At 42.9% G+C, this 17,026-nt stretch overlaps 1 protein-coding gene across 4 annotated transcripts in view; it reads right to left on the minus strand.

Annotated features, from left to right (window-relative positions):
* SULF1 (sulfatase 1) overlaps positions 1 to 17,026 on the minus strand; it is a 178,002-nt gene that overhangs the window by 45,329 nt on the left and 115,647 nt on the right. For all 4 annotated transcript variants that reach the window (XM_040487645.1, XM_040487642.1, XM_040487644.1 and 1 more), the window contains 2 exons: positions 13,118 to 13,269; positions 10,586 to 10,755 (listed from right to left, as the gene is read on the minus strand). In XM_040487645.1, coding sequence (XP_040343579.1) covers positions 10,586 to 10,755; positions 13,118 to 13,269 — 322 coding nt within the window. The remainder of the gene's footprint in view (positions 1 to 10,585; positions 10,756 to 13,117; positions 13,270 to 17,026) is intronic.

Below are 17,026 nucleotides of genomic sequence, written 5' to 3' on the forward strand. Positions count from 1 at the left end.
TCCCACTGAGAATTACTCGTGTGTATTTTACCTCTGCCAGACTACAATGTACTTGAACTTTCTCCTTAGATGTTATTAAGCATGCAGAAGTTGTTTAATATTAAAAACTTAGTATTTACCATGTGTTGGGTTTTGAGTTGTTTTGTACACCTTAACTGATTTAACTATCTCTGTTGTTCTTAGAAATAGGTTTATCTGGGGCGCCTGGGTGGCTCAGTCGGTTAAGCGTCCAACTTCGGCCTCAGGGCACGATCTCACAGTTCATGGGTTCGAGCCCCGCATCGGGCTCTGTGCTGACAGCTCAGAGCCTGGAACCTGCTTTGGTTTCTGTGTCTCCCTCGCTCTCAGCCCCTCCCCCACTCGCGCTCTGTCTCCCTCTGTCTCAAAAATAAACACGAAAAAAAATTAAAAAAAAAAAGAAAGAAATAGGTTTATCATTCCTATTTTACAGTTGAGAAAACTGAGGCCTAGCAAAGTTAAGCAATTTCCTCAGATTAACAAAGTCATCAGGTGGTACATCCCGGACTCCATTCCAGAGCCCATTTACTCTAACAAAATGAAAGAAAAAATGAAGTGCGGGGTGCTTCCTATATCTGAGACTGCTTTTCTATGACCCCCAGCTTTACAAGTAACTGGTCTCACAGAACAAGTAACCATCTATGTTGGTTGAGAAAGCTGGTAGTCACTGTCCACTGAGGGGAGGATCCTCTCAGTGAAAAATTGTGGATGATGACAAATGAAGATGACCCTCTGCCATCATTTACATTATAAAGCCAGAGAAACAGTCGCTGCAAGCCAGGTGAATTCAGGGATATTGACATGTATCCTTCTGGTTTGTTGTGATATCAATTTCCCTTGGGGTAAACCTGGAGTTTCTGGGATACATACTTGTATACTGAGCTATATAAATGCTGCCTGTTATTATACATTTTCTTCCACCAGTGGATTTGCAGAACTTCTCTTTCGATAGTTGAAAACATCGTTTTGGTACCACAGACCTTCTTGGCACAAAAAATTACCCTGATGATCAGTACGGATGCTGGTTAACTAGCAGAACTACGACAGCACAAATACCAAATATAACACTGAACACAGAAAGCACTGTACCTAAAATTGTATAAATTGTGCTCAGTAGTTAGTGTAAGTCAACTCCTTTTTTAAAGGGACAGATTTGCAGAGTAGAAAAAGCAGGTGTGGTTCAATTTGCTCATCTGTAAATGGAGATAATAGTACCTTTCCTAAAAAGCTCTTTTGGGAAATAAATCTATCTATCTATCTATCTATCTATCTATCTCTATATCACTTAAAAGTGCCTAGTACAGAGGCACATGAGTTTCCTACATAAACCAATAAATAAATACATTCTATATAAGTGTCTGGGTTAAGAAAATCCTGTCGCATTAAAAACCAGACAAGCTCTTCAGGTATCGCCCGCCATTCTTTTTAAGAGAAACTTTCCATATAAGCTTTCTTCTGCTTCCCCAATAAATGACTCATGAACCACTTGGTCCCATTTTTTTTTTTTTTTTTTTTTTTTGGCCTGAAAGGGTTCCTCATATCTAGAAGTGAACACAGGCAGAATCAGCCTGTCGCATCTCAGGAGCTTGTGCAGTAGGAAGGAGTGTAAGCCCTGTTTCTTATTCTTCACGCGGCATGTTGTGGTACAAACAGGATTAGATTGAGAGGCTGAGGAGGAGGAGAGGGGAGGCTTCTAAAGCCCATAGGAAAAGGATTTTCACCCGTGGGGGTAGCTCGAGGTCAGAGAAATATAGCAAGTGGGTCATGAAAGGTCCCCTAACCATTTACTGATACGTGCCCTGAAAAAGAATACGGCTATAAAAGATTACACAGGCTTCTTTGTAATACCTAAACATCTTCCTCTTACTGCCTTTGATGTTGGTTTGCCTTAATTTTAAAATAAATCGAGTTGACTTTTTTAAAACCACAAAACCTCAACACAAATAAAAACTACAATAGGGAACCAGAACGAAGGCTCACAGCGGGCAAATTATATCTTCTACCGGTTACCTTGATGTGCTTGGCGCAATTCCATCTACTTGGAGGAACGGGAAAGGTCACAGCAAATTACAAGCCTCAAATTGGACTCCCAGATTTACAGAATGACATATGTTAAATCTGGCTTATATTAAAAGGAGAGTTCAGGTCTGTTGTCAGAGCTGTCCTTCCCCACCCCCAACCGTTGCCTTTATTCCCCCCTCCCCCTTAATTTCTCGCAGTGGGAAGCTGACCCCCAGCTCTGGGGATGAAATCCCAGGTGAGATCTCAGCAGGGGGCAAGGAGGGGGTACACATTTGCCTTTTAAAGGAAGACAGACTGCCACTGCTTCCCACAGAACGGCAGCTGTTCGGGGACCTGCAGGTGTAAGTTCGGGGGTCGCTGCAATTGACAATGTTGTTGAAAAGTGATCTTTTGCCAAAGACCTGTGGTTGCCTCCTGCCGGGGTCTGCCAGATTCCTGGAAGATGCAGCCTTCTGTCCCCCAGTGATAATTAAGGCTTGCTTCCCAAAGAACTGACTCACAATTATTCAAACAGGACCTGGAGCTGTCAGCTGGAACAGAAACCACTGAAAGAAGCAGGTAACTGTTTTAGGGAAAAGCGTAAAATCACATAATCAATTGCTCCAGAATGTTTTGGGATCAGACCCAAAATCTCATCCCAGCCCTGTTACTGGTGTGTGATCGTGGGCAACTTTTTTTTTTTTTTTTTCTCTAAGCCTCTGTTTCTTCATCTATGTAATGGGAATACCAGCTACAGTGTTTGGTGAGGATTCGAAGAGACTCCAGTGACTCCAGAGAACAAATCCTGGGACCACATCATACCCCTACTCACCGGTAGCTGGGAAAGGTCTTATACAGGTATCTAGGAAAGATCATTTAATAGCTCTTTTGGTTGTTGTGGCAACCCTGGAGGGTAGGAGGACATCTCATTCCCATTTTACAAATGAGAAAGTAAAGTGTAGAGAGGTGACTCAGAAAGAATGGGCTGGGGCTGGAACTTCTTCCATGATATCCTGATGACCAGAGTCCTGCATCACAGTCCCCAAGAAGTTCCTCAAAATCCCAGTCATGAAAAGATCTGGTACATATATTTCTTTCTCTCAAAATTACGTTCTAAGATCCTTAACATTCGTCCTGATTTAAAACAGCCGTTTCTGGTTCCCGTTCAAGTGCCTCCTACCAGCTGCTTTGTGTCCACACCTGCTGACAATACAAGACAAAGTCTGACCCTCTGAAGCAAACTGGGTGTAGCAGCAAAAAGCGTAGGTAACACTAGCTGTCTGCTTTAAAAGGGAGAGGACAAATGAACAGATTGCCGTTTCTGAGTTTCTGTTGCTTTCTTTTTTTTATTTAATATTTTTATTTAATATTTTAAATATATTTTAAAATGTTATTTATTTTTGAGAGAGAGAGAGAGAGAGAGACAGACAGACAGACAGAGCTTGAGTGGGGGAGGGGCAGAAAGAGAGAGGGGGAGACACAGAATCCCAAGCAGGCTCCAGGCTCTGAGCTGTCAGCACAGAGCCCGATGCAGGGCTTGAACTCACAAACTGTGAGATTGTGACCTGAGCTGAAGTTGGACGCTTAAACGACTGAGCCACCCAGGCGCCCCAAGTTTCTGTTGCTTTCTTAAAAAAAAAATCCATATGCTTGATCTGGTAAGGCTTCTTGTTGTCTATTCAGAGAAGGATTTTACCCGTAACTGTGCGTTCCACGCACAAAACAGGCCTGTAGCCCTCAACAGACTATTCCTATATTTAAAATGTTAACGTTCCCCAGCAAGGCTTCTCTGCACACTGGTTTTCTGCAGTCATTATTTGTTTGGATTTATTGCTTCGCACTAGATCACGGATCCTTTAGACCACACATTTGTAAGTTCGACCTTTTCCATCAATGCTAATTCTCTTTGGGCTTTGATTTTCTTTCTTGTGTTGCTTATTGGCATAACAAGAATAAGAATTCTGAAAATCAATAATGTCACCTTTCTGTTTGATGGGTGGGTATTTGGGGAGAAGAATTCTTCCCAGAAAAGAGATAGGTTCAAGAAACGCACGTGTTGTATATTAAATCCATATTCAGGGGATTGCACAGAATTTAGCAGTTCATTTTTACTGCTGATGGCCTTTGCTGTCACCCAGTGAAAAGAAATACCTTTCCTGGGGCGCCTGGGTGGCGCAGTCGGTTAAGCGTCCGACTTCAGCCAGGTCACGGATCTCGCGGTCCGTGAGTTCGAGCCCCGCGTCGGGCTCTGGGCTGATGGCTCGGAGCCTGGAGCCTGTTTCCGATTCTGTGTCTCCCTCTCTCTCTGCCCCTCCCCCGTTCATGCTCTGTCTCTCTCTGTCCCAAAAATAAATAAACGTTGAAAAAAAAAATTAAAAAAAAAAAGAAATACCTTTCTAGTGTTTTATATTTGAACATGTGTTTTCTTCATTTGTTATTTAGTCTTGGACAACAACAAAAACTCTAATGATCTAACTCGTAAAGGGTCCTGGTAGCAGGACCATCATTCTCTAAGAAATGAAATAGGTTTCAATTCCCAGAATAAGCCAGTTATACAGATTTAAGACACACACTCAAAGCATTAAATTGGAAATTCGATACTTAATCTCCCAAGTTGCACCGTCTCAGCTTTCACTCAAATTGAACTTATTTAATTGACTTTGTGAAGATATTCCCCACCTGAGTTCAAATGTCTTTAGGTGGGTAACATTTGAATGCATGCAGAATAATATCAAATGATCTTGATTATAGGTATATCAGGAGACTAATTTTATAAAGTCTTCTAAGGTACTGCAAACTCCGATAGAATTGTGCAAACACACACACAGGAACCATTTCTAATATTAACCGTGACTGTGAATCATACTGAGCAAGCCTGGTGCAGCAGAAAGATCACCTGGGGCCAAGAGAATGAAGAGAATGGAGTTTTGGCTCCAGCTTTGTCCTTCCCTACCTCTTATGTGACCTGGGTAAAGCCATTTGACCTGGGTCTTTTATTTTTTTAAATAGAATTTGGGCCTCCAGTTTCTAATCTAAAAATTCATGGCATTAGATGATCTCTAGGTGTCCTTTAATTCATAAAACTGATTGCCTCAATATTTTTATATTCTCATAAGTGTTCTAATGTCATGTAGGTGGTGGGGTCAACACGCTTATTCATTTACTAAAGAAAAATGTATCACGCAGGGAAGGCGGCAGGAGCCACGTGCCCCAGGCACAGGAGGGAGAGGTGCAATATGTGACCGTGTGACCGCCTTCAGGAAAGAGCTGTCTTGCATCACCCCAGGGCACCATTGTCCTGTGTGAATGCTGCCCCCTGGGGGTGTGCAATTTGCCTTCAAGGGTCTGGTAAATAGCCAGTGCAATGGGATATGTACTCAATGATGGAGAGAAGAACAAAGTGGGGACATAGGAAAGGAGAAATTGGTTCTGCCCAAATTAAAGATTTTATGGAGAATTCAAAATTCCCTCATCTCCGGGGCACCTGGGTCGCTCAGTCGCTTAGGCATCTGACTCTTGAGTTCAGCTCAGGTCATGATCTCATGCTTCGTGGGATTGAGCCCCGCATGGGACTCTGCGCTGAGAACCTGGAGCCTGCTTCCGGTCCTCTGTCCCCTTCTCTTTGCCCCTCCCTTGCTCACACTCTCTCTTTCTCTCTCTCTCAAGATAAATAAGTAAACGTTAAAAAAATAAAAATAAACAAAATTCTCTCCTTTCCAAAAGCACTTTCTTTCTCTTTTATGGATTTCTGGAAGAAGTGAAGTAAGAATGTGCAAACTCTTTTAAGTAAAAACCCTTTTTTCCAACTTCAGATAATAAAGGTGTTGCAGAAACTTTGTTCTGAGGCTTACACAGAGGTAGTTGTCCCTTTAACATACTATGTCATCCCCAAACCACAGTTTCAGAATGATCCTTGCAAGTTAGTGCACCTGGATTGTTCTACCAAGATTTTAGATTTCTCTTGAATTTGTGTGTGTGTGTGCGCGTGTGTGTGTTCACACACACACACGTGCACAATTACACACGTTTCCGGGGAGGGGGAGAAAGAACCGTTGACCTAGAACGAAAAAAAATTGAAGTCGATAGGGACAGGGTTGATAGGAAGGTGACGAAGGAGTCTCTTGGCTTCCCACAGACTCATCAGGTAGGTAAATGGAATCTCCTTTCCTGTCACTGGTTCACGTTATCACATCACGGAGGCCAGGAGAGAAAAGCTATGTCAAAGCGAGAGTGAGGGTACAGAATTAGTATGAGGCTACTGGGGAGATGATTTACTGAAAAGCACAGAAGGGTCTTCCCCATAGTGAAGGGCTTTAGGATAAGGATTATCATGTGTGAAGTTTTGATGGAGGCTCCCTCAGATATCACCGAGGCCGTGAACAGCCGAGCTGCTTCTGATTAAACACTGCCCCATGCACGCATGGTCGATATCTGTCCACATTCTTAGTCAGTGGGCATAGTCTCTAGCCTCAGTGTGTAAAGCCAATAAGCCAGTATTGGCCTGGCTTCCTTCCTTTGTTGGGAATGGAAAACACCATGGAAACACAATGCATTCACTCCGGTCTGAGAGGGTCAGATAACTACAACGCTGGGCCACGTGAAAGGCATCTGGATGATGCGTGACCACCAAGGAAGGTGACCTAAAGGAGCGTGTTCGTGTTACCTGCTTCTCTCAAAAAGGGAGCATCTACAGCTTCTCAGTGTTTTCAGGGCCTTGCCAAACATTTCTGCAAAGTACTTAACTGCTTACATCCCTTTGCTTGAAAGTGTGGCTCGTGTTTTCGCTAAGGAAACCGGCCATTCAGGAGCCCCACGCACCACAGTTAGCAGCCTGTCTTCATTTGTCTCACTCTTCGTGTCTAGACTGAACCGTGAGTGTAGGCAGTCGCTCAGGGACAAGAGCCACACACCGACTCACCCCAGCCCCTTCCTTGAGTGAGCGTCAGTCAGGGGAAACCTTTACCACTAAGATGCCAGGGTCTTGAGGCTCCTAAGACCCACAGGAGACACAACGGATCTCTCCATCCTAGATGCACCGAAGCTCAAGGCTTAGCAGCAAAGAGAAGCTGAATCACTCAATCAACCACATGGATTTTCATTTTCTATGGTGAAGGGTGTTCTCCTAACTGGCCCTTGCTCCTTGAGCACACTTTGCACCTGGAAAAGATAACATGGCCCAGATTGGTGTTTAGCCTGTCTGTGTTTTTGGAATGGCCAGGTGTGAGAGGCTCATCACAGTGTGAGGCTTAGCCTGTCAGGAGATTTGTCACATCACAACGGACATGTATCAACTTGTCAATTCTTCAGTTGCTTCCCCTAAACACGGGTTGAGCCTAATGAAATTGAGATTTTTGTAGGTCAAGAAAGATGGAATCAAGAAAGAGTGGCTTTATGTGGTTCATCTTGATAGAAAGGATCACTAAGAATTAGCATCTCTGAAGTGGCTTCTGTGTCCCGGGCCCTCTGTGGGGACTTTAGCTACGCTTCCTCTCTTAATTTTTGTTCGTGACATCATGTCAACATGCTAGTATTATCCTCATTTTACAGATGAGACAATGGAGGTGCCTAGAGGTTAAAAAAATTGCTTAGGGAGGACCGATGAAAAAGGAAGCCAGGCTTGTTTGTCTCAAAGGCCTAAATATTTTTCGCTCTGTCGTGTGTAGATTTTGCTTTATAGAATCACAAGTAAGGCACACTCGCGGTCCATTTGAACTAAAAAGAAATAACTGAAACAATTTACATGTGAAAACGACCAAGTTACTACCCTACCAAGTGACCTCCAGCAACTCTCTGCCTATGCTTACATACAAATCCATTCAAGCCCTCAAAATTCTGCTAGTTTCCCTTTCTAGCTCTAACCCTTATTGCTTTCTTTCCTTGCACTCCATTCTCTTAGGTCACATCTTAGATCGCCTTACTTCACATGGCGACCACCTGTCCGTGCCACATTGTCTTCCTGAGGTCATCTACCAAACTACAGGATCAGCTGCAGAAATTTTGCCCATTCTTTGAGGCTCATTCTGAATGTCTGCTTCTCCACGACTTTTCCTTGTTCCCCTAAAAGATGTGAATGGGTCTTCCCCCAAACTTCCGTAGCTCCTTGGATGCCTTCCCTAGTACTTACCACTTCTGTTCCTACCGGTGATATGGCTGTTTGGACACTTGCCCATCCCCTGCCTAGAGCAGGGATTGGGGACAAACTTATTCTGTAAAGGATCAGAGAGTAAATATTTTGGGCGTCGCAGGCCATAGCGTATCTGCCACAACTACTCTGCTGTTGAGTTGCGAAAGCAGCCACAGATAACACATCAATCAATGGGCATGGCTGTATTCCAATAAAATGTTGTTAGCAAAAGCCGGTGGCAAGCTGGATTTGACCCCAGCGTGCCAATCCCTGTCTTTGATTATTGGTTCCCCAGTGTTGGCACTCGTGTCTTCCTCATGCCTACATCCTTGCCGTACTATATAGCACTACTCATAAATATCTGTGTAGTCAAATAGAATTTTTAATTGCTGGAATCAGAGATGCTGCTTTTTAGTTATCACTAAGGCCCTAAGAAATCTGCAGATTCCTCTCTTCCCACAATTGTCTGTGCATGCCACTGAGCTGTCAGAACCTTTTGACCTGTGGCTGATTCTTCTGGAGGCCCAGGGCCTTGCCTGGAAGCTTCAAAGGCAGGATGACTTCTAAGGAGCCATAAAACACCACATTTTGTCAATCCCTTCTCCTCAAACTCGGGAAAACACCAGTAATGTTTACAGTTGGAGAAAGCCACCACAGGCTGGGAATCTGCCAGGGCAACAACAGAACCTACACAGACTGATTTCTGATTCAAAAGAAAAGAGAGGGATGCCTGGGTGGCTCAGTTGGTTGTGCTTCCTACTCTTGATTTCGGCTCAGGTCACGATCTCACGGTTCGTGAGATTGAGTCCTGTGTTAGGCTCTGTGCTGACGGCATGAAGCCTGCTTGGGATTCTCTCTGACCCTCTCTTTCTCTCTCTCTCTCTCTCTCTCTCTCTCTCTCTGCCCCTCCCTCCCTCGTGTGGGTGCGCATGGGCTCTCTCTCTGTCTCTCAAAATAAATAAATAAACATTTAAAAAAAGAAAAGGAAAGAGGCACGGAAGAACCTGGTAGAGACTTCTGAACCAGCAGGTTGCTGAATTTGTAAGTGATCTGTAATGGACAGCCACTTGCCACTTGTGGGCTTCACTCATGAATTTAGTCGCAAGGTTATATGTAGGGTAGACCTTCAGAGACTTATATATCCAACCACAGGGGTCTTTCCCAAACACAGTGAGTCATCCAGACCACATTCCCCAGGTGCTGGGGCAAACTTCTTTATTTGTTGACAATATTGTCTGCACTGAAACACCTCCCTCCTCCTATCCCACTGGGCATGTTCGGTAGGATATCCGTCCTGGCTTTATATCTACTGCTAGTTCCTATCTTCTGTCAGCTCTGATCCCCTTCCTTCTTTCTAAATCACTTGATGTGATCAAGACGCATTAAGTACCACTGACCAAAAGTGATCAGTTTATTCGTTGTAAGAAATAAGAAATCAGGAAAGGTTCTTCAGGGATATGGAATGACCAGCAACGATGGTGCCTTCAGTGCTTCTCTTTTCATAAATACATTTAATCTATTTTCTTTCTGTCTGGGATTGTGGCTGGGAAGTCAGTGTGGATGAAAACGGATGATATTTAAGCATAAACAGATTAAGAGCCAATTTTGGAGGTTTAGTGATGAAAGAAACAGATATCAGTTCCCTGTTCCCTACCTGTCTGATGGCCGATCCTTCAGCAGACACAGAGCCAACTGCTCTGTAGGGAAGCCCGCATGTTATTGCAATGGGTGGGAAGGAAGCATGTCGACAGAGTACAAAACAAACTCATGTTCTTTGCTGCCAAAGCATCTAGACTTTTCCACTCTGGGTTAGTGAGAATCATCAGCATAACGCAGCTCTCTGCTCTCTGCCTCAGCCCCCCGTGTGGGCTGAGCCCCCTCCCCGAGCCTCCCCGCCCCTCCTTACCAAGGATCCTGCCTCTCAAAAAGAAACATCAGGTATTTTAAAGCCATGACCTGAGAAGGCCTCTCGGGCAAGCCTATTCAAGCTGCTTTCTGCAGCAATCCTAATTGCACATCTGTAGCAAAGCTACGACAGTATTCACCTAGAAAATAACCCCGCGATTCTACAACCACACCAGGGGTCGCCAGTCTGTTGCTATGAAAAGCATACCACTGGATCGTTGTTTTTATTATTAGGTCATGCTCAGGAATATTATTTAAGACAACTGAAGGGAACGCTTGATAGAAATTTCCCCCAGTAAGCCTACGTGCTTCTCTTCCTTTCTATTTGGCTACTTATACATGTTGGAAATATGATTCCTAATGACACCACTAGAGAAGGCCCCGTGGCCAGCCTGCGCCATGGTCTCATGTCAGAAGCTGGTATTCCGGCCTCTGGAGACACGGTGTGGAAGGAAATGGGGTGAGGGAGAGGTGGGAGGTGGAGAGCAAAGGAAAGGCCTGTGTTCAGCAGGTCCCAGAACGGATGTTATTACTCACATGTGTTGGGAAGCGTTGGGGTACAGTTTTGAAAACTGTGGGGCCGAGTCCTCGGGGCCGTGGGGCGCAGCGTGGCTGATCACCATCATAATGGGCCTATGGGGATACATTCTCTTAGACATTTTGAAGTAATTAATGCTCTCGTTAGTGATTAAGTCTGTGAAGTAGTCCTGAAACATACATTTGACACAAAACAAAAATTACAAAAGGTGACATTCATCAGATCACATTTGAATACTGCTTTCTTCAGAAGCATCTCCCTGAATGAAGAGATAAGGTCTAAAGCAGGAAGGAAAATGACTCCCAAAGCAGCAAAACATCTTCCCTAACAGAGAGAATCGGTTGCCAGTTACTTGCTAGGGCTGCTAGGTTGATAACACGCAAAAATTTTATTTTAAGTAAAGCACAACTTAGCAATTAAGAAAGAAAAAAAGTCAAGTTCTGTTTGTCCAAGATAATGATCAGATCTGGCAATCCAAATGCTAGAGAACATGAAACACCGGATACATATTTCATTCTCAGGTTTCATTGATGTAATTCGTTGACAAAAAATTTAATTACTTCAAGGGCAGGAAACACCCACGCCCACTACAAATTCACAGTTGCAGAACACACACACACACACACACACACACACACACACACACACACACACAAAGCCACATGCACAAACAAAAGCAAAGGTCTTTTCTTTAAATTAAAATTTCACCTGTGGGAATTACACAGTAATTGCTAATGAAAGCCATAGCCAAAATCTGGGTACACAGGGAAAAGCTGCAATATTTTATCAATTAATTTACTTGAAACACTAAATATGGGGAGCATTTGATTTCCTGCAGATTATACTGTTAATTGCACAACTAAAATGATACAGCTGCTGGCATTTGGGCCTGACTTCTTAATAAAATGACTTAAGCCACAGTCTGAGGGACTGATGCAACTCTGTAAGGGAGAAGAAAGAAATGGAATGAAGAGGAATGATGAAAATTTTAAATTAAACCACCTGCTTCCTCCAAGTGGGTATCATTGGCCTGGAGTTCCAGTACAAACTTTATTCAGAAAGTGCCCAGACAACGTTCACCATGGTGGAGGCTTCCAGGCATGACTAATCACATGTAGATTCAAGGACCAGAACAGCTGCCAAAGCAGTGCCCAAGGGAGGAAATCTGTGTCACATGTCATTGTTAGGACAAGTCCACAGGCTATCACCTTCCTCCATGGGAGTGTCTGATTCATTCCTTTTCTCACTAAAAAAAAACGCCATATATTCTTTTTGGACACAGTTGTCTTTGACACTTAATCAGCTGTGATAATGGGCAAGTTACGCTAATTTAGTCTTTGGAGGGAATCTTGATTACTTTGCTCTCCTTAGGACAACAGGGAAAGAAAGGTTAATAGCTTGAACAAGGAGCATGAAAGCATCCCCACAGATAAAAAATGATAGCAGTGACAATTAGTGCACTTTGAGGACATTGCTCAAATCTGCCTCCAAGGTCCCTGCCAGCTCTCAACTTTGATGAGTCTGGAATCCTATTAGCAATGTTTGTGAATTTCATTTGCATTCATTGTTTTCTGAGGGATACCAAAGAGCGAGGCTTATACCTCATCTCCAACCAAGTTCCTTGGGCTCAAATCAGGCCAAGCATAAAGGCAGCACTGTGCCAAAATTAAATCAAGTTCCCTCTTTCTGACTTCTACCAATGGCTCTTTCGTAGCGATCTATGCTGGATAGAGCAGACTGTCAGCTTCTTTTAGATAAGTGAGGAAGAGATGGGCATGTCTATAAGGGAAGAGCATATTTTAGGCTAACTAGCAGGCTAAATTCAAAGATATTTCCCCCTTCACTCTTGTCCTCTGAAAATCGTTTTAAGTTGGCAATCACAAAACGTTTGTGAATTTAAAAAAGTCTAATCTAGGATCTATTTATCAGAGAGCCAAGGGACATGTCGATTTCAGTGTCTATGAACTGGTTTGGAAATCCTAGGACTGGTAGCCTCAGAGACTTTCATGGACTCGAGCCGCCATGGGGCAGGTGTGTCCTTGTCATGTATCAAAGCTTGCTCCCACAGGAGTAAGAGAAAGAACCGTGGTTTCTCGACCTTCGATTATTGCACTTGTCGGCTCTTACTCTTACATCTAAACGTGAAGCCATGGATGACATATACTTTTACTCCAATGAAAAGCAAAATGGTACAAGATGAACATTTGATTATGTGAACCAATCCTCTGGAGAGCAGAGAAATCAAAAATTATCACAAGACAGAGTGGAGACATCTATGATTTTCTTGATGATAACTTTCATCAGAGGCTGATTGCCTTTCATCCTAATGAGGGAAAAATATCACTAGTCAAAGTCAGTGTTCCTTGGAAATCTTTTTCTTGCCTGGAGTTTAAAATTACCTTAAAATTTCTCATTCTAACATTGTGAGAACATAGAAAGCCAATCTCATGTATAACTTAACTCACTGAAAATGGCTTTTCCCCATTACACATAAAGTAAATTGATGCAGTGTGAAAGTGCCTGAAAATTACCTTTGCATAATCAAATCCATGCTTTTCTTTGATGCCATTGCGACAAACAGTGTAATTATAGAAACGAGAATTCTTGATTAATCCAAGCCATTCTCGCCACCCAGGAGGGATGTAGCTGCCATTATATTCATTGAGGTATTTTCCAAAAAAGGCTGCAATGGGAAAAAACAGGATTATTTTCGCATATGAAATGATTAATCACAAATAAATGCATAAATGCATAAGTATGAAATTATGACTTGAAAAAGAGGCAGTAAAACAAAAGTTAACCTAGGTCACAGTGGATGTCAAAACAACAATAGTGTAACACTCTTGATTCTTTGGCCAAGTGACACACACAAGCATTTTCCTTTCAAATAAATAAACATCGCACCCAACTACGTGGATTATCGTTCAATAAAATTACCATAATGATCATGATACTCCGGGTACATCTATTTCTTGTGGTTGTGCTGGGATAAAAGCAGAATTACCCTTTTGTTAAGTTGATGTAACAGTCGGAGAAGTAGCCAATAGAAACCTGGAATGCTACCTCTGGGCAAATACTGGAAGACTGAAAGTTCACTCTTTGTGATAAAATAAGTTTCCTAATTTCACTATTTGAGAGTTGTAAAAACTATTCACTCTTTGAGAGCTGTAAAAACACTATAGAAAAGCTTGTCTTTGTTTTCACATATCCAAATTTTCCAAATCGAGGAACCATGGTAAACTCCATTTCTATGGCACATGGTAAGGGTTTTTATGTCACACGCATTTTACAGCATCGGTGTTTACATTATGTGTATTTCACAAATGCATAGGTCTATTACTGATAATTAAAAATCCTGATGACATAGAGTTACTACACAGATGGCTACTTTTCATAGAATTACAGTGCAACAGAAGTACATGGGCCACAAACATGCACACCACTGCTCACTGAAGAGGGCACTGAAGGGGCTTCATATTTGTAACTGGCATGTCACACATCCAAGAAAGGCCACTGCGCAACAAGACTTATTGATCCTTTCAGAGAAAAACTTTGAATTTGGTCCTCTGCCACAGATGATGATAGGAGAGGGGCAAAGGGGAGAGAAAGGCAGGTTGGAGTTTTGGGAACAAAATGGGTTAGATTTTGAAGTCAAATACCTTGTAAGTATTAGAAGGGTCCCAAAAATGTATTGTTAGCATATTTTTGAGAAAGAGGGTACTATCTTTTTTCTTTCCTTCTTTCTTTCTTTCTTTCTTTCTTTCTTTCTTTCTTTCTTTCTTTCTTCTTCCTTCCTTCCTTCCTTCCTTCCTTCCTTTCTTTCTTTCTTTCTTTTCTTCTTTCTGTCTTTCTTTCTTTCTTTCATATGTTCACTGACTTTAATCACATTACATTTACCATGTTATCACCATGGAATGTAAATTCAGGTTAGACAAGAGAGCTTCACAAGTGCAATAAAGCGATCTGGAATATACCAAAGTTTGTGTATAATGTCTGACCAAATTGTCTTGCTGATAAATAATCACTTCAATTGTAGGTAATTTTTTTTAATGTTTATTTATTTTTGAGAGAGAGAGAGCATGGGGGAGGGTCAGAGATAGAGACACACACACAGAATCTGAATCAGGCTCCAGGCTCTGAGCTGTCAGCACAGAGCCCAGTGTGGGGCTCGACCTCCCGAACCGCGAGATCATGACCTGAGCTGAAGTCAGACACTTAACCAACTGAGCCACCCAGGTGCCCCATAATTTGTTAACATTTATGATTCTTACAGAGAAAATAAACAAACTGCATACATTAAAAAAGTGTTTTTCATTAACTTCGCATTAGTACTTAAAATACACATTTCTATTTCAAGATGATGTTTAAAAATTATTCTAATACAACAGCAACATAACCATAATTCCGCAGCTACAAAAAAAGCTAAACTATGTTCCGTAGTTAAGTTATCCTCATGTTTACATGTATGATTGTGAAGTAAATACTATTTCTCAGCAGCTGCTCTCAGCTTTTGAGGTTTGGTTTAAACACACACACACACACACACACACACACACACACACACACATTTTCATTTGTAAGGAAGCTTATAATGTGATATTCCATGCACTGTTCTGAAAGGGTTCTTTACGAGCCAACCAATCCTAAAAACCGAAGTACTCAATCAGTCTGCAAGAGGAGGACGGTACTATTTCCAATAGTTGTAATTTCGCCAGGGACACGGGTACAGACAAGCACTATTTTGGGTAACCTAGATGTTTTGTCACCCTATTAGCTTGCAGACGTAGATAGCCTTCCCCTTAAGTAGGAAGGAGTAGAGAGATTTTTATATGTGTATATATAGGTGTGTATATGTGCACACGTGTGTTGCACACATGCACACTTACACCTGTATGTACATACATATGTAATACACACATGCATGCAAGTTTTACTTTTTCTGATTTTTACGAGGCTGCAATCTTTCGTTTTAGGGTGAAACGATGGCTACCCGGATGCCTTCCATGTCAAAGCCACTTTCTAGTTTCATTAAGCAGGGTCTCCCAGACACCTCCACTTACATCAACGAAGGAAGATAGCTTCTGGATGACTGGCTTGAGAAGATGAAAACGGATCCCAGGATCAGGCACTTTATTGACAGTGCTCTTAAAGCGCGCATTTCTGAATCTGTAAACTTGTCCACAGTACGTCATTTCTGTGTCTTTATGGGATAGCTAGTTTGCTTTCATCTTTGGTCCACAGCCACCTGTAGGATACCTCCACCTGAATGTTTTACTCGCACCTAATACAATCGTCCAGAACGGAATTAATCCTTTTCCCTTGGGAAATTACTTCTTTCTTCAGGTTCCTTTATTCTCTGAGTGTCATAATCACCTTCCTGGTCAACCAGGCTTGGCACCCCAGAGTCTGCCCTGATTTCACCCGCTCCTTTGGTCCCCTCGCTAAGTAGTCGCCACCACCTGCAGGTTCTAGGTGGAAAATGGCTCTCGAACCTGCACCACCCTTGATTACAGGACGCCCCTCATGAACGCTTACAGGCTTCTGCCAGCTCTCCTAGCCAGGCTCCAGGCTCTTTCCACTCCTGGTGCCACCTTCCCGAAGACTGGCTCTGGTCACATCACCCTCTTCCAACAATTGTGGACGGACCGTCCCCCTCCCCTGCACAACCAAGTTTCATTTGGTAGCTTGCCATTCAAGGCCACCCTGACTGGACAAAATCTGGACAAAATCCCTCTTTCCAGGTCCATCCTGCATTTCTCTTTGACCCCGTGTCCAGAGAATGCATTTTCTCCATTTGCTCTGGTTTTCACCTCTCTGCTTTGCCTGTGCTAGTTCCCTCTTCTCCCCACTGTTTACCAAGACCAGACGAGGTGCCATTTCAATCTCAGTCTTTGCCCGGTTCTACAGCCATTTGGTTCTGCGGCTCTGGTGCCATTTTCCCTTTCTTCCTCACGCTACGGTCATGTTTGTACGTAAGCTAATCTCCCTTAGACCGTAAGGGTTCTGAGGGCCAACACCGCCTTTGCCTCATCTCTGTACTCCCCCTGCTCCCCATCCTTGTATATAGTATAGGGGCTCCGAAAGTTTTGTTTCTTGCACTGGGGTTCATGGACCTCCATGTATTCTGGGGATTCTATAAATTCTAGACTTATGTTTTCACTTGAATTGTAAGTGGCTGAAGTTGATATTTCTGGTCGGATTCATTTTCTTGGAAGAGTTGACTCAAGTCTGAGAAACGGGGGTAGGACAAAATGTCAGAGGGTCTCACATCAGGTAGGACTCAGGATTTCCCTCTGAGCTGACTGTGTGCAGTAGGAATTCTAACGAGGGGTTCTTGTCTTTAGAGACTAATCACCTTTCCACATAAAGTAAAAGATAATTTTCCTTTCTAACAAAAGGCAATGTGACCTCCAGTCAGAGGCCGTGGACCAGGGCCACAC

Source organism: Herpailurus yagouaroundi, unplaced genomic scaffold (assembly GCF_014898765.1).
Source record: "Herpailurus yagouaroundi ecotype Mexico unplaced genomic scaffold, PumYag 165, whole genome shotgun sequence".
Lineage (NCBI taxonomy): Eukaryota > Metazoa > Chordata > Mammalia > Carnivora > Felidae > Herpailurus > Herpailurus yagouaroundi.